Source organism: Leptonotus elevatus, chromosome 15 (assembly GCF_054856555.1).
Source record: "Leptonotus elevatus isolate MCC_2025b chromosome 15, RoL_Lele_1.0, whole genome shotgun sequence".
Classification (NCBI taxonomy): domain Eukaryota; kingdom Metazoa; phylum Chordata; class Actinopteri; order Syngnathiformes; family Syngnathidae; genus Leptonotus; species Leptonotus elevatus.
Genome location: NC_141253.1, coordinates 15164506 through 15182579, shown reverse-complemented (window position 1 = coordinate 15182579; position 18074 = coordinate 15164506). Strand labels below are relative to the sequence as shown.

Below are 18074 nucleotides of genomic sequence, written 5' to 3'. Positions count from 1 at the left end.
TTAGGGTATACCCTGGGTGAGAGGTGAGATACTATATATTATACAGTATCCCACCTCTTACCCAAACTCACCTGGATTACGCTTCAGCTCACCTACGACTCTTAATATGCAGGTTTAAAAAAATAAAATAAAAAAAAGATGGATGATCATATTCCATAAGTCTGCTTTTGCGCTTTGAATTTTCTATAGTTATTACTATACCAGCTGTTAGCATTACATATGTGTTGTCTAATGTTTCATTGTCTATTGTTTGTATTTGTGTCATGTTCAAAATATTGAAATCAAAGAGTTCCCATCGGTATTCTTTTGTGCTTACTGTGTTCAAGTTGCTACCTGATAGAGGCCTACTGTAAGTTAGCATACCAAACACTAGCTTTTTTTCTTTCTCATTTTACCCTTGACTACAGCCATGGTGGAATTTCCTTAGCATGTTCTGAATACAGTATAAAAGTGTTTAGGAAAAAGTTAGTATAGCAGCCAGGTGTTAGCCAACATAGTTCAGTATAGTTTTCTATCACTGTAGTATCTGTCTATTGAGGCGTCGTTACAATTGGTGTGTTAAACCAATCGGCAACAGCCATGTGAGACACAAATTATACAGCAACTGTTATTATTGTTCAATGTCCTTTTCATTTTGCAGGAGCCAAAGTTAAAAAAAAACTCCCAACTCTAACAAATAAATAAAATGTTTACTGGCTGTCAACGGGTCCATTTAATATTGCTATAATAGTGTTAATGTTGCAATTAAGAAATGAATAGAATTCTAACTAATAAAATATTCATTAGTTGTGTTAATGTGAACAAGAGAGAGTGGGTGGCCAAGGACCAATTCGGCCCAACAGGAAAATCCCTAAATCTGTTGGTAAACATAATTGAAGAATGCTCATTTTGAATGACCTCAGATTTTAAGGTCAACATGTTCATTCTTGTCCAAATTGTTTTGTTGTTGTGGTAAACCTCGTCAAAAATGCACCTGCGTTTACCTTCCTAATGAAGTAGAGGAACTGGGCAGATTTGCAACTGTCAAACCGGTGTGCTGCTTCCTTGTAATTTTTACTTCCTTCATTGGCATCCACTTAATTTGACTACAGAAAAGTTGTCATTAATGACAGGAAAATAACAAAACCTGAACTGGTGTTTATGTAAAATGAAAGCTCAGAATTGTTGATATTCATACAGTAGCTGCAATACAATTTGTCACTTTGGAGTTTATGTAAACATTTAGCATTAAGAGAATTATTTTCTTTTTCTTTCTAATTTATTTAAAAAAACACCTTGAAGATTTCATTCATATTTTCAAACGTGTTTTTGTTTCAAAAATTTTGTTCAGAACCTCTTCATTTTTACTGATCCACCATCCCCCCTTCATCCATTATGTTTCTTAATTCTTACTACCAGTATTAGTTTTTTTCGGTTAGCAGTGAAAGGTGTGAAGTTTCATTTTCAAGTACGGATTGGTTTGACTTTTGTATGGTACATCAAAAAACAAGACCAAGAGCTTTTACATCCCATAATCTTTATATACAGTACGTACAACAGTGCACCCAACAGTCCAAACTCCAAAGGCACATTTCTTTCAAATGATGCTTATTCAAACATAGATAGGTTAGAAGGTCGCTGTTTGGCCACTGCATGTTAAGTGGTCTCATTTGTTTTAAAACACAAACAGAAATCCACCCAGTGCCCACCCCCACTCAGAGGGCGCTCAGTTCCTGCGTCAGCCTCTCCTTCTCCAGCTGCAGCTCCTCGATGCTCTGCTTGTTCTGCTCCAGACGGTCCTCTAGCCACTGGAGCAGCGGTCCGCTCACCGCCGACATTTGGCTGCAGAGGTTCTTGGTGAACACAGATCCGTTGTGGATCTTGGTGACCGGGTCCAAGTGGGCCAAGCTGTGGATCTTGCGGTATGTATCCTGTTCTTCCTGACACAGAATCCGCGGCAGCTCCACGGCCGACTCCAGGCAAACTTTACCGATAGCCTCGCGCGGGACGACGTGGATGGGGATCTCCACACGCTCGTACTCGGAACCCTTTTGGGCCTGGACCGACTGGAAGCAGGTGTACAAGACGCGGCCCGTCTTGGTGTTTTTGTCCTCGATGAAGCAGGAGAAGATGAGGCCCACGAAGCCCTGATCAAGCATTTGGTACATCGCCTGAGTCCGGACGTCGACGTGCGACGGCCACACGGTGATGTGCGGATGGGAGTGGTACCAGCCTACCACTCGCATCGGCCTGCCCGTCATGTCGGCCAGCCTCTCGGCCTCCGTGGAGGCGGCAGACAACTGCTCCGGAGAGATCTCCACCCGGTCTTTCCTCTTGTCTGAGCGACGAAGGATGATAACGGAGTGGATGTGGACGATCCGGGTGACTTCTACCTCTCCGATGCACAAACCCATCACTTCTTCTTTCTCCGTGCTCAAAGCGTGATTCATACACACCAGGAAGGCGTCCGACTCCAGATGTACCGCGCTGACTGCCATTCTCTTTCTTCAAATTAATGTTTAAACGAGAATGGCGTTAAATGCACCCGCCACCATAGATATGGGAAACACGGTTTACTTCCGTACTTTCTTGCGCTACAGTTAAATAGGTCCGAGTTGACGCAACGATCAGTGAAAGGTCCCGCTCCCTAATTCCTCAGGAAATCTCACACAATCCATTTACAAAATACGGACGTGTTTATTATATAGGTTAGTTTCTTCAGCAGCTGTACAGCTAGCAAACATTTTAACATAACCGTTTGTTTGCAACCCTGGCTGTCACTGAAGTTGAGCAAGATTAACATTAAATTGTTTAATAAAAATGGAGCATTCTTTAAAATTTATAAATTCGACATTAAAAAAACGTTTTTCTGGTTAGCCTATCTGTAATAGAGTTGCATCAAACCATAAACTTTTGAATAGTTAGGCCCCATAAAAATTAAATAATAAGCGCATTGTTGATGGTTGAGCTGGATAAATTTGTTTTATCATGATTTATTAACCTCGGTTTTTTTCAACAACAACTACTACTAAATGATTTGCCATTTCACCCCCAAATGTGCCTACAATCTCCTTAAATAAATTCAGCGATGATCCTTAAAATTAGTCTAAATTTCACCACTAGATGTCCCGCTTGAATATAGTGGTTGTGCATAACGTTCATTTGCCAGACTTCCAGCTCTCTTCACCTCTGGGCAGGGCCAGCGTTTTTGAAAAGTGATGGCTGATGATGACTGATGATGATGATGATGATGATGATGATGATGATGATGATGATGATTTTTAAAAGGTGTGGCCTTTTTTTAAGTGTTTCCCCCCCCCCATGAGTCCCACCACAGAGGAGATTGCTGAATGATCAATTATCTGTAATTTAGTTCTTCTGAGCCCTAATCACAAAATAAATCAACAAAATAAATGCAACCAATACTTATGTCTGTTTTTTTTAACATTCTGTCTTGCAATGAGGAATGTTGTTGCTTGTCAGTGGGCCCCACAAATCTGTCAGCAACCAGGAGATGTGTCCACTGATCAAGAAATATAGACCACTATAATGCAATCACTGATTGCCATGTACATATAAATAACAGTGTCAGTTATCTTTTATTTATTTATTATTATTATATATTTTTTAGAAGCTCATGTCAGCTACCATCAAACTTGCTTTAATTGTTTATTCTGTGACTTGTAATGCGCGCAGGTTGATCGGCCGTACTGCTGATTGTTACAGACTGACAGTCAATCAGTCCAGAGACTCCAAGGTGTATATGGAGGACCAAAACTGCCAAAATAAAAAAATAAATAAATGTTATTCAAATGAGGGGGCGGTCCTAAGCGTGTCTTGAGTTGCACTCCGTCGTTGCAAACTGCCTTTCATTGGTCGAGTGAGGAAGTCTCGCCAGCTTGCATGAGAGCTCCAGCAATGGACGACTATCTGGTCCTCTAGTCTGTCACCACAACTTGCGACTTGAGTTGCTCGACAACAAGTCGAGGTGACAGTGGACAAGTTAGTCGTCCATTGCTGGAGTTCTCCAATGCAAGCCGTCGAGACTTCCTTGTTCCGCTCACTCGACCAGTAAAAGGCAGTTTGCAACGCTTAGGACCGCCCCCTCATTTGAATTACATTTCGTCCTGGCAGTATGGACAAAAACTGCCAAATTTGAAAATAAATAAATGACTAAAATTGAAAATAAAAACGGATATAAAAAATATAATTCAAATATTAAATACAAATGTATTTTTTAGTGTGTGTATGTATATATATATATATATATATGGATTTTATTTTCGAATTATATTTTTATATCCGTTTTTATTTTCACTTTTACTCATTTATTTAGTCATTTATTTATTAAAAATGTTGGCAGTTTTGGTCCTCCATATAGTCCAACCACCACCAAAAACACTACAACTGTCGGACACGGGTTTTGCTGCAATCTAAAATATGTGAGGGAACTTTGAATTTTTTTACTTTTTATTTTTGAAAAGAGGACAAATACTAGACTGCAAAATCAGTGATTCGCTGTAAGGTCTTAATTTGCCCTATCGACCAATGATGTCATTGATCAGCTCCGCGAAATAAAACATTACATTTTATATAGGCCTATATCAGCGTTAATTATTTTTTTTGAAGATGGGTTTTATAGAGTAAGGGTATAGTTCCCAGGTCCGAGATTCTTTTTAATGTGATCAAATGAGGAAGTGTGTCTAAATTTTTGACTACTGGTGGGTATGTAAATATAAAATGAGTATGCAGTCATACAGTAAGTCTGTGACACAGACATACAGTAAGTCTGTGATACAATTCTTTCTGTATTAAAATAAAACACAACCTGTTAAAGCTGCTTTCATGTCTCCATGGCAATAGGGCGGTCACATTTTAACCATGGCTTGGGATCAGCATGGATGACACACAGAAGCACACACTCAAAGGTGAATTCAGTTAAATGCGCTTGTCTTCTGCCCAGCGCACACTTGAGCACACACACATGCAATGTGGTTTAGTAAAGCTTTGCTTGGACACATCATGCAAGGAAGGGTGGTATCCATGACAACGGAGATGCAACTAACACAATTAAAAATTTAAATATCATATGAGGAGCAGTCAGTAGAAAAAGCATGAAGAAAATATTGTGTTTGTCAGCATTAAGATACATTACATAAATACTGATTTTTGGGTAGCGTAGAAATGGCACTAGATAGGAAATGCTTTAAAGCTCAGTACTGTTAGTGGTACAAAAGCAGTAGGATGGCACTTCATGTAATGGAGTCAGAGTCAATAAAGAGTGAGTGTTCAGGACAATAAAATGCCATATTCCCCATTGCCAGTACCAGTAAACGAAGTATCTGGCCTATATACACTGCATGGGTATTACACGCATGCACACACACACACACACACACACACACACACACACACACACACACACACACACACACACACACACACACACACACACACACACACACACACACACACACACACACACACACACACACACACACACACACACCCATACTTGCCTCTGTGTATTATGAGGACATTTTTTCCAAACCGGTTTAATTGTGTATTACAGGGACACCCCTTTCTGCTAATGCCAGAGAGATGGGACTTTCACCCAAAAAATTTTTTTGGGGTTGTCCAGGGAAATTTCACTTCAAAACTTGAAAAAACTCAACACACGAAAAAAAGAAAAACCTGAAAAAATCCGTAATTGTGAGGACATAGATAATGACCTAAATAAGCCACGCCCATTACAAAAATGGTAATTATGAGGACCAACTCACATTACAAGGACAAAGTTTACACAACACACAGCAACCATGTCACTGAAGTGACTTGAAAGTTCTGGCATTCTGACTTTACACAAACTAAAATGGCATTGATGTGTAATGACTTACCTGATATGAGGACACATTGTTGTGCACAGCAATACTGTGAAATGCAAAGTCATACCTGGTCCTTGAGCACCATGTTACAACTTACAATTTTAGGACCGACTGAAACTGGTATTTTAATAAAACAATGCTTCTAATGTGAGAACAGGTTATCAAGGTAAAGTACAGCTTTGTAATGGATAAGCTAGACATGAAACCAGATGCAAAAGAGTCAGTGAACATTGAACATTTTATTCTTTTAAACATGACTGCCTCATCTTAAACTTGAACATTGAACATTTTATTCTATAAAACATGACTGCCTCATCTTAAACTTAGGTAGCTCTTAAAAGTGATAACATAGAACGAAGCGGCCGCTTACTTGCCACTTTTCTTTTTGATTGAAGTACCTCGATTGCGTACAAAGTCTCTTATATTTTGAACAGTGCGATTTGCCAGGATAGGGTGCTCTGCAGTCTTGCACAGATCACATTGTATTTTTGTGGCAAACTTCCCCTCCTTAATAAGGTCTTTGAAATGCTTCATCACAGCAGAAACCTCAGCTGGAGACCAAGGATGCTTTTTCTTTCTCCGAAGATCGTCAATTTCATTTGTGAGAAGTTCTATGAAAAATAAATAATTTGTTAGAAACACAAAATGTACTGTATATCAACAGTAAAGACCATTTTCAGTTTTTACCAACACATGCCATCTCAACTCACAATAGTCACCGTTAACAGTGATTCACGACTGACTAAGCCAGGGTACATTTTAAGTCTGAAAAATCTCATGGTACACCCCAAACAAAAATGTCACAAGATGTGAATACACATATCAATCACAGTGGAACCTCGGAGTTCGAATGTCTTGGAGCTCGTACAAATCGGACTTTGAACCCCCCCCCAAAAAAAGAGTAAAAATGCCTCGGAGTTTCAAACACCCAAGCAAAGCTGAATGTACCTTGAAAGGGTAGCCTAGAGAAGCAGGCTGATGCCGAATGCTCACATCACGGTAGTCGAGACGAGGCGCTGCTCATAACAAGTCAGAGCGTGAGATGCCCCGTACAGTCGTGAGTGCATTTTGATTTTTCCATGGTAATTTTCTATGCCATGGGCCCAAAAAAAGACAATAGTGCCAGGGGAAGCAAGGAAAAACAAACTACAGTGGATTTAAGAAAGGAGATTATCGCACCTATCGTGACTACTTTCGTAAATACTGGCGCAAAGACCCCTCCGTAGCTGTTTAATAATGTGCCTGACGTTAAACAGCGCATGCAAGGACCCCTTAGTAGTCTAACAATATGCCCAATGTAAAATACACAAACTCCGCACTGAACTAAAGCTTGCATTAACATAGCAATCATGAGGAATTTATAACGGGGTCTGTACATTTGAGAGTGCATTTTTTTATCCACTGATGCAATCACACCACAACAAAAAAGGTCAGGTTTTTTTGTTTTTACTGTACACGTTAAATTAAATAACAAATAAATTAAAATACAAATGTTCTGTTTAGGGAGCTTGGGAACTGATTAATTGCATTTACATTATTTCCTATGGAAAACAATTTCAAGTTAAATTCTATTTATGTCCCTGTAGGGCAATTAATGTTACCGCAAAAACTGAACAACATTTAAGAAACAAAACAAAGACTTTGAACAGTTCACAGGAATGTTCAAACTCTGAGGTACCACTGTATTTATCTTTTGTCATCCAAGGAAGAGCCTTCATTTGTTCTATCACTATACATTCCTGGCATAGATGGTGTAACAAGCATTCATTATATATTCTAAATCATTTTCTGACCATCCATCCATATTCTCTCGAGGGTCGCAAGCATGCTTGAGCCCATCCCATCTGTCAATGGGCGGGAGGTGTGGTTGACCAATTAAGTAAAATTTTATTTCCCCAGAACACACCATAAGTGCTCTCATGGCGCACTGTGCCACGGCACACTTATTAGGAATCACTGGATGAGCAAATGTATGCCATTACATGACGCTGCATTTATTAATTCAGATATAAGCGCAGTCTATAATCATGTCCGATCAAGTCTGAGCTGGTGCATGTACATGTCCCATGGCGACCAAGCGTACATACAAATGTATTATAATTTCATCCTTGTTAATTTTTACTGCGGTACATTAAGCCTGGTTCACATGGCCGGAGAATTGGCCAGAGTTTAGCCCCAAACTTCCCCTGCCGACATCCAAACGATAATCATAACAGATAATCCTGCCGTGTGTCCTGTGTGCTGACGCCACACACGGCTCATACAGATATCGGCCCTAGGAAGGACCTCCAACTTGAAATTGGGGATATTCAACATGTTAGATTGTTTTGGCCCAGCTTCACTCCATGTGCAGAGTGCCCCGAGGACAAAAACGTAACCTGGCAATAGCCAGATTGATATTGTGATTCACTCAAGGAAGTTAATATATACAATATCAATCTGGGACTGCTCCGCAGGGATTTGCTTGGGTAAGGTGGGACATTCTGTACAATACTTTGAGCTGATTGGACGATGCAGCATTGTGCACATTTGTTTTGACCAATCACAGCCACAGATGAAAATGTCGTATTTGTTCTCGTCAAGGGGGGGAATGGTCCGAACCATGGATCGGTGGAAATCAACAGGCTTGGTACAAGATGTATTCTTCGGAGTTTGTAACTCACAAAATACCACCAGAATTCATCTTGCAGAGCAAGGTTAAAACCACAGCGCAGCCAATCCGAAAGCAAGCCGACGAGTACGATGGTGGGAAATCCAAAATCAATACAGTCATGGAGCAGTAGAAAGTCTGTGCTTGCGCTATTACACTTTTTTTTTTATCCACATACATACTACACGAACAAACGTGGTCTCCGGGCGGGAAGCGAACCCGCGCCAGCAGCACCAAGGGCAAGTGATGCCTCGCCACCCAGAGCCAATTTACACTGCTTTAAATACCATTTCTTTTTACGACGCTTTTTCGGCTGAAAACAAACCAGGAAGTATCGTGACTGATTCTGTATGTTTGTTGACTCAAGAGGTTTTGCAGGACTTTAGTATCACATTCATTAATGAACTTTGTTCGTGTGTGTGTTTGATTGTGCAGTGTGGCTGCACACCACAAACGGTACGTTCAAAACTGTTACTCTTGTGATTTTTTTCTCTTCACGTGGCGTCTCTCACAGTTTGGAAGTCGGCCGACAATTTTAAAATCCTACCGTGTCAACCAGGCTTAAGTGGTACATTATTATATAGTATGTCTGTGTAATTTACCGTGATGTCCACGAGGCTTTGTCTTCCTGGCTTTTTTGGCCTTGGGCCCTGAAGGTTGTTTAACAGGCTGCCACAATGTCTCGGTTCCTGTAGAAAGTACAATATAGCTCAATGTAGTATTACAACAGAATTTGAACTAAACATGATACTCTTCTTTACATAATAATTTAGTAGTGCGGGGGTGCCCAAGTATCGTTATCAGACATATGCTTGCATGGCATTTGCGGTACGGTCAATATGTGCCTCCCAAGCCTTGATGCCCCAATCCGATGTCGGAAGTCTGAAAGTCCGTCGGAATGCGCAAACAACACACAGAAGTACATTGTAACTCTTAACCATACCTCTGGATGTTCCTTCTTGTGGATCATCTGTAGGTGGAATATTTTAAAAATAAAATAAAAATAATTAATTGCAAGGTTTGGCCAACAAGCCGCAAATCATACAATAAAGCATGTTATCAGATGGCGGCTCATACCATGTGTGGGCCCTGAAGGTTGTTTAACAACGATGGCGATGCGCAATTAAGATAGTCTCTGATTGGTCAAAGTCAGACTAAAGTATGCAATCCAATATTAATTTGTTACATGTTTTTGCAATACACATATTGCATGAGCCGTTTGTGTGACAATATATTTTTTTCAAATACCGTGCAGGGTCTTGCTTCTAAAAAATATTTCAACATCAACATGCAAAGAGAAATCAAGTCACCTGGTCAACTTTGGCACATTCTATCACAGCTGTCTCTTCATCAAGTTGTGCTTCAATTGAAACCTGGTGCAGATGAAGAGAAAAATACAACTAAAATTCTGTTCTTAGTAACACACAAGACTGTACCTGTGCATTAACACAGTTACAGTACAATGAATAGAATAAAGTATTGTGAATGCAGACACATTTTATTTGCCATTACAAAAATAAATGCATCACATAAATCCACCAGCATTAGAGGTTTGAGTAAATTGATGATATCTATTTTTCACAATGAAACAACAGAAAACACACACAGTCCTCACAGAGTCCAAACCTGACCAGAGTATGAATTGTGAGGACTGTATCTGTAAAGCCAAGCCCTGAAAACGTATTTTACACTAAGTGTATAAATACACTGTCCTCAGAGTGTCAGTTATTCACATCTACAACATTGTGAGGACTATGTATCTGCGATGGCTGCGCAGATCAAATCCTTTCAAATTAAGTTATTTTTTGTTAGTAAAGGTCGTCGATACAATTCTCTTGTATGGCGATGTGCAATTAAGCTAGTCTCTGATTGGTCAAAGTCAGACTAAAGTATGCAATCCAATATTAATTTGTTACATGTCTTTGCAATACACATATTGCATGAGCCGTTCGTGTGACAATATATTTTTTTCAAATACCGTGCAGGGTCTTGCTTCTAAAAAATATTTCAACATCAACATGCAAAGAGAAATCAAGTCACCTGGTCAACTTTGGCACATTCTATCACAGCTGTCTCTTCATCAAGTTGTGCTTCAATTGAAACCTGGTGCAGATGAAGAGAAAAATACAACTAAAATTCTGTTCTTAGTAACACACAAGACTGTACCTGTGCATTAACACATTTACAGTACAATGAATAGAATAAAGTATTGTGAATGCAGACACATTTTATTTGCCATTACAAAAATAAATGCATCACATAAATCCACCAGCATTAGAGGTTTGAGTAAATTGATGATATCTATTTTTCACAATGAAACAACAGAAAACACACACAGTCCTCACAGAGTCCAAACCTGACCAGAGTATGAATTGTGAGGACTGTATCTGTAAAGCCAAGCCCTGAAAACGTATTTTACACTAAGTGTATAAATACACTGTCCTCAGAGTGTCAGTTATTCACATCTACAACATTGTGAGGACTATGTATCTGCGATGGCTGCGCAGATCAAATCCTTTCAAATTAAGTTATTTTTTGTTAGTAAAGGTCGTCGATACAATTCTCTTGTATGGCGATGTGCAATTAAGCTAGTCTCTGATTGGTCAAAGTCAGACTAAAGTATGCAATCCAATATTAATTTGTTACATGTCTTTGCAATACACATATTGCATGAGCCGTTTGTGTGACAATATATTTTTTTCAAATACCGTGCAGGGTCTTGCTTCGAAAAAATATTTCAACATCAACATGCAAAGAGAAATCAAGTCACCTGGTCAACTTTGGCACATTCTATCACAGCTGTCTCTTCATCAAGTTGTGCTTCAATTGAAACCTGGTGCAGATGAAGAGAAAAATACAACTAAAATTCTGTTCTTAGTAACACACAAGACTGTACCTGTGCATTAACACAGTTACAGTACAATGAATAGAATAAAGTATTGTGAATGCAGACACATTTTATTTGCCATTACAAAAATAAATGCATCACATAAATCCACCAGCATTAGAGGTTTGAGTAAATTGATGATATCTATTTTTCACAATGAAACAACAGAAAACACACACAGTCCTCACAGAGTCCAAACCTGACCAGAGTATGAATTGTGAGGACTGTATCTGTAAAGCCAAGCCCTGAAAACGTATTTTACACTAAGTGTATAAATACACTGTCCTCAGAGTGTCAGTTATTCACATCTACAACATTGTGAGGACTATGTATCTGCGATGGCTGCGCAGATCAAATCCTTTCAAATTAAGTTATTTTTTGTTAGTAAAGGTCGTCGATACAATTCTCTTGTATGGCGATGTGCAATTAAGCTAGTCTCTGATTGGTCAAAGTCAGACTAAAGTATGCAATCCAATATTAATTTGTTACATGTCTTTGCAATACACATATTGCATGAGCCGTTTGTGTGACAATATATTTTTTTCAAATACCGTGCAGGGTCTTGCTTCGAAAAAATATTTCAACATCAACATGCAAAGAGAAATCAAGTCACCTGGTCAACTTTGGCACATTCTATCACAGCTGTCTCTTCATCAAGTTGTGCTTCAATTGAAACCTGGTGCAGATGAAGAGAAAAATACAACTAAAATTCTGTTCTTAGTAACACACAAGACTGTACCTGTGCATTAACACAGTTACAGTACAATGAATAGAATAAAGTATTGTGAATGGTTCTCTTGTATGGCGATGCGCAATTAAGCTAGTCTCTGATTGGTCAAAATCAAACTCAACTAGGGCTGGGCAATAAATCAAATTAATTAGCTTAATCGTCATTTTTAAAATGTAATAGTTGAAAATTTGCTAAAGCGTGAAATCGAATTTTGTCTTCTGGATTATTAAAAGCTATTATGTTCCATTACATCCAGATGTTATTGTGAGTTGTAATTTTGCACAAGTGGTGGCAGATTGTTGGATGGTTGGTTTTAAAGACTTTTTATTTCTTTTTTTGGCCATATCGCTCAGCCCCAGACTAAAGTCAATCAATCAATCCAATATTCCTTTGTTACATGTCTTTGCAATAAACATATTGCATGAGCCATTCGTGCGCCAAGATTTTTTCCATATATTGTGCAGCCCTTGTATCTCCACCCTCCACTAATTTCTTGCTTCTGAAAACCGATTTCAACATTAAAAAATAAATCTCGTCACCTGGTCAACTTTGGGGCAGTCTGTGATAGCTCTGTCTTCATCAGGTTGTTTTTCAGTGGAAACCTGATGCAGATGAATAGAAAAATACCAATACAATACAATTTTTACTAAGACAAGACTGTTATAATGCAATTTCATGTAATCATGAATGTGCGACCAGTAATTCTAGTATGTCACATGTATGACACAATATCCAAATGTCATGATAAGAAATCAAGATATGATAATTAACATGATGTGAGGTTGGCGATACTCACGATAACTGAGAAAAAAAAGTCACAATATTGTAAAAAAAATTATAATATAAAAAATAATAATGATATTGAGAAAATAATTGTGTTTTTGTAAATAACAGTGACAAAAGAGTTGGCCAGTATTTTTACCGTCGGGTGTTTCCATTGGCTCAGTGGTTCAAAGTTTCATTGTATAATCATAATTAATCCTTTTTTTGTTTTGTCAAAACTTGCACGATAAAATGTTACTAAAAATCCCTGTAGACAGTTTATGCAAGTTTTTAAATCAGTAATGCAGTGACACGGGAGGAGAAATTCTATATTTTACTTTGCAATTCAATTACAGTGTCCACTAAATTTCCATATACCGCTCTTAACATTTTTAATTATGGGCTACTGTGTTCCTATTTGTTTTTTGGGTTTTTTTATGTTGCTGAGGCATAATCATGTAAATAAACAATAGGTATTTTCAGTATTTCACCAAAGATGCACCTGTTCATAGTGACAATACTGGGAAATTAACCTAAATTCAAACAGCAAGCCGTTAACTCTTTGTGAAAATTAACTTGTCTCTACCTTTAGTCTCCATGGAAAATCAAAATTGCCATAGTTGTAGGTTATTTCCTCCCCTGGCTCAATGTCCTTTGTCGCAAACAAACAGAGATGGGGCTGTCCGTCTACAGTGATTCTCTGCATTTTGCTGTTTGGGCTGATGTGTTCATCATTGACGAGTCTCCCAAGTGAATTATCCTCTCTGGCTGCATCAATGCTGAAATTGTTAAATAAATTAAAAAAGACAAAATTAATAAAACTATAAAGACAAGCACACATGATATGTATTAATAACCCCCACCTCTTCCACTATAATGTCAATGGTAAAATACAAAATTATTATTAAAAAAAAGTATACCCAACTCAGTTTATCAACATCTGGACACTAATTTTAAATTAGTTATTTTAGGTCAGAAAATATGTTTAACTTCATGAAACTGAGTGAAGCTAAATTTGATTTACGTACCGTAGGCATAGTAGGTCTGAGTGTTCATCAAAAACTAGAAATGTTATTCCTAAAATAAACATTTAAGCCACTGTAATACCATGCAGTTTGACCATGAGCACTATGCTTAAATTCAGAATAAATAAATAAATAAATAACCGTGCTTACGATGATCAATTCAAAATAAAAATAAACTCAACATGTCAAATATGGCCATTTAGATTTTAGGAACACAACTTTAAGCCATTAATACCTTGTTATTTTATGCATGGACAATATATAAAATAATGTTTCTGCCTCATATTGCGCTTAAAGTTGTGTTCTTAAATCCTAAACAGCCATATTAAAAAGGTTGTGTTGATTTTTTGTTTAATTTACTGGGCAATAAGAGTTTTACAGAATAAATGAAAGCAAGCTTCTATCTCTTTTCTGCTGATCCGAAAAACTATCCGATCCGAACCGTGACTTTTGTGATTCTTTGCACCACCAATAGTTGTCGCCATGTTTGTTTCTATTTACAAATTAAACAGAATAAAACACGGATTTGACTACAGTTTTCACAGTATTCGAATGATCGAGGTACTCCCATTCTCTCTTGATAAAAGGTATCATTTAACATTAAGATTTTTGAGACAAATGTTCATTCCACTTAAACTGTTCACCATTTTTGGGGGGTTATTACTGTCAGAAAATGTTTCAGATTAAATTAGCAGGTGCCGCAATTGTTATAATTAGAGAAAGTTACAGTTGCTTGAAAGTTTACATACCCTTGGGGTGTGTAAACTTATGAGCACAACTGTAAATGTACAAAAGCTTAACGTCGCTTAATGACACTAAAATGCTATTAATAGTCACCAAAATTCACAAGCACATCTCTACTAATGTCAACTTCAACCTCTGGAAAATATCAAAACAATTGCCACAGTATTTTGTATTTTATGGACATTAAGCCGGTTTCTCACCATTATAATGTGCTCACATAAGTTTACACAACCCTCGGGTATGCTTTCAAGTACAACTATAAGTTGACTTTAGTTTTACTCATCCACCAAAAAGAGAATCAAGCATTCAACGCTTCTGAACATTAAATGGAATTTACTTTAACATAGTTGAGAACTCAAATTTAAGTCACTGTAGTCTATTTTGAAAACTGCACACTATTGATACATTCTGGTAATGATATGTATTTGACTTAATTTGAGTATTGAACACTCACAGAAAATACGTTGACATCTAATATGTCTAAGATTTATTTATTCACTCGTTTTGTGTTATTTTGTTCTACCCGTCTTTATTGCATGACTGATATTTATTCCATGTACAGCATTATGTATGCGGCTATGGTTATTTTATAGTCCTTTAGAAATAAAGTTGAGCAAGTCACACTATGAGTAAATTAATTTGCTATTTCTTCCCAAAATAGTCAACTTAACTTAACTTATGTTTTACAACATAGTAAAATCACTATACAAAGTAGCAGCCTGCAGGTGTTTATATTTTTTAGGGCGACTCCCAAAAAAAGCCAAAATTAAGTATGACAACACCATATAAACATACCATAGTGTTTTTCCATCATAGCGAAATTCAAACATGAAAACCTTCAGGGCATCATGATAAACTCTCAGCCTGTTTTCACGTTCCTGTTTGCTTACAAGTTCTCCTCGATATTCAATGAGAAAGTCTCCCTTCTGAAAGGAGCAGCAACTGAACACTCCTCGACCTTACATAGAAAAAAGGATACATCAGAAATATTTCATTATAACAATAATGAAAACTAGGCCCATACTAAAGAATATTTTACCAATACTCACCTTTGAATGAATTGATATATTTTATGGTGAAGCCATCCTTGTCTTTAGCCAAGGATGAAAAGTATGCTGCCTCGTCTTTGGGCTTAACTTTTGCTCTCTGTCGCCTCATGACTGACATGTTACTGAAGATAATGATCTAAAGCTATAGAAAAAATGAGTTTCAATTAGTTTGATAGGTAACTTGACGCAGATGTTTTGAAGTTGACTTTCAGTGTACCTTGAAAGCCTGTACAGTGTACAGTAAATGTGCCAAACAAAATAAAATACAGCTCTGCTAAACATTTACATAAATGAAATGTAATGAACACTAACAGACTTTACTGAAATATTTGTATTGAAAGAACAAATGTAAGTAAACACAAATACAGCAATTTACCAAATTATAAGTGATTACTAAGCCATTGTTTAGAACAAACAAGAGTAACTGTAAATTAAATTAATGACATAATGACACATACTAAGTTAGGATGGTCAGCCTTTTATTCAGAGTAATTAACTTCATTACTCCACCATACAGGGACATAAAACGTTTACCAGTATTTTCCTTTGTATATTTTCACATCACAAACCAGCCTATCAATCCACCCTGTTATGGCTTTCCTCTTAAAAAATAAAATTAGCATTTATCTTACTCAACAGACGGTTAGCTTTGCTATGCTAACCGTCGCTAACAAAAGCATAGCAATTCTAAATAATTATCTGCATCCATCATAATCAACAGACTTTTTATTTTGCTGCACTTACACTGAACTTGCATTATAATTCATTGCCGCGAAATTGCAAGGCGCAATGTACACGAGCGACCAACATAAAAAAAACAATTTGGAGGAAAAATGTCGAACTTTAAACCTACCTCATTAGCACAGCTGCAAGCCATCTGCGTTGAGTGGACGTCACGTGAAGTAATTAGAGCCGGGGGCGGTTCTCTTTCGGTGCTGCTAGATGACGTCACTTCCGTACTCCGGACAATATAATAAATCACATTTAAATCAACAAATTGGTTCAGTTGTTGGATTATGAACATTGTTGATAAGAGTGGCTATTGTATGATTTACAGTAAAAAAAAAAAAGAGCACATTTAAAATTAACCCCAAAGGCTCATATACTAAATTAATTACCACAGACGAAAACAAAGGATATTATTGCTAGAATTATAGATAATTTTTTAATTGTAAAATGTGATTTTAGTTTTGTTTTTTTAAAAACGTTTTTTTTTTTTTTTTTTTTTCATTAATGAAAATGTTTATTTGCTTTAGTAAATAAAATAACCTTGCTGCTGTCACACAGTTGCGGTCCTAGGATGTTTTGGTATTATACTTCAGTAATGGATGCATGTGTTCTTTGGCAAAATTGTGAGCGAGCCCAATTTCTTGGCTAAGAAGCAACCTTGCAAACAAATGGTCACATGAAGCTTTACTGTTGGCATGAAGCAGGACTAATGGTAGCGCTCACCTTTTCTTCAACAGACAAGCATTTTTCCAGATGCCCCAAGCAGTTGGAAAGGGGGTTAATCAGAGAAAAATAACTTTAATCTTTTTTCCCTTATTTTGGTCTGTATTTATGGAATCCCTTTTTCACTGGTCACACCAGGCCATCCTCCAAAAGTCTTACTCCCTCACCATGGGTGTAGATTGACTCATACCTGCTTACTGCCATTCCTGAGCAAGCTCTACACTGGTGGTGATGTCCTTATCCCGCAGCTGAATCAACTTTGGGAGATAGTCCTGGCATTTGCTGGATTTTCTTGGGTGCCCTGAAGCCTTCTTCACTTAAAGTTTGTAAGGTCACTAAAGGAAATTACTTTAATTTTCATGGCAAATAGGGAATTTGCAATTCATCTAATCACTATAACATTCATACATGCAAATTGCTATAAAAAAAACAATAATAATAAGTCAGCACTGCAGATTTTAAGAAAATCAATGTCATTCTCAAAACATTTTGCCACTGGTGTACAGAAAGATGTTATACTGTAAAGGCAGGGTGGGATGTTAAATGATGAATCAATGTACGGCACTGACAGTTTCTCTGTCTCTGCCTCCAGCTGTTCAAAGTGATGTGATAAACAGCTGGTAACCATTGTACATTTTCAAATAAACAACCACTGCAAGAATTAAATGCTGAAATATATAATTAAATGTCATAGTGTATTTCATTATTTAATTTATCTACTTAGGAATTGGTGGCTGCAAAAAAAAAAAAAAAAAAGAAGGCTCTGAGTCTACACACAAACATTCACAATACACAGCATTTTGAGAAAAAACTGAATTATGGGGACATGTGCGTAATTGTGGGGACAGGTGACGGTCAGCCAATCAAATGCTGTGAAATATACACTGGTGTGAATTATTCATGAAGTGGTG

The 18074-nt window shown here is 37.5% G+C and overlaps 2 protein-coding genes and 1 long non-coding RNA gene across 4 annotated transcripts; all 3 read right to left on the bottom strand.

Moving 5' to 3' along the window:
* Window positions 1–1496: 1496 nt before the first annotated feature.
* On the bottom strand, window positions 1497–2578 carry brcc3 (BRCA1/BRCA2-containing complex, subunit 3). The gene has a single exon (XM_086097016.1). It carries the CDS (start codon window positions 2475–2477, stop codon window positions 1695–1697), a length of 783 nt encoding a protein of 260 aa, XP_085953142.1. The 5' UTR covers window positions 2478–2578; the 3' UTR covers window positions 1497–1694.
* Window positions 2579–6084: 3506 nt separating this feature from the next.
* On the bottom strand, window positions 6085–9807 carry LOC147162116 (uncharacterized). Its single transcript, XR_015097220.1, has 3 exons — window positions 9458–9807; window positions 9117–9203; window positions 6085–6475 (listed from the first exon to the last, which is right to left on the bottom strand). It is a non-coding gene; the product is annotated as an uncharacterized LOC147162116 (long non-coding RNA).
* Window positions 9808–11989: 2182 nt separating this feature from the next.
* On the bottom strand, window positions 11990–16751 carry LOC147162115 (N-lysine methyltransferase KMT5A-A-like). 2 transcript variants are annotated; one of them, XM_086096355.1, is made up of 6 exons: window positions 16565–16751; window positions 15712–15853; window positions 15458–15620; window positions 13480–13681; window positions 12671–12733; window positions 11990–12077 (listed from the first exon to the last, which is right to left on the bottom strand). In XM_086096355.1, exons 2-6 carry the CDS (start codon window positions 15827–15829, stop codon window positions 12006–12008), a joined length of 618 nt encoding a protein of 205 aa, XP_085952481.1. In that variant the 5' UTR covers window positions 15830–15853; window positions 16565–16751; the 3' UTR covers window positions 11990–12005. The 2 variants fall into 2 exon arrangements, with proteins under 2 accessions (XP_085952481.1, XP_085952482.1); XM_086096356.1 differs by having other exon boundaries at window positions 11991–12077; window positions 13480–13672; window positions 16565–16740.
* Window positions 16752–18074: the final 1323 nt, after the last annotated feature.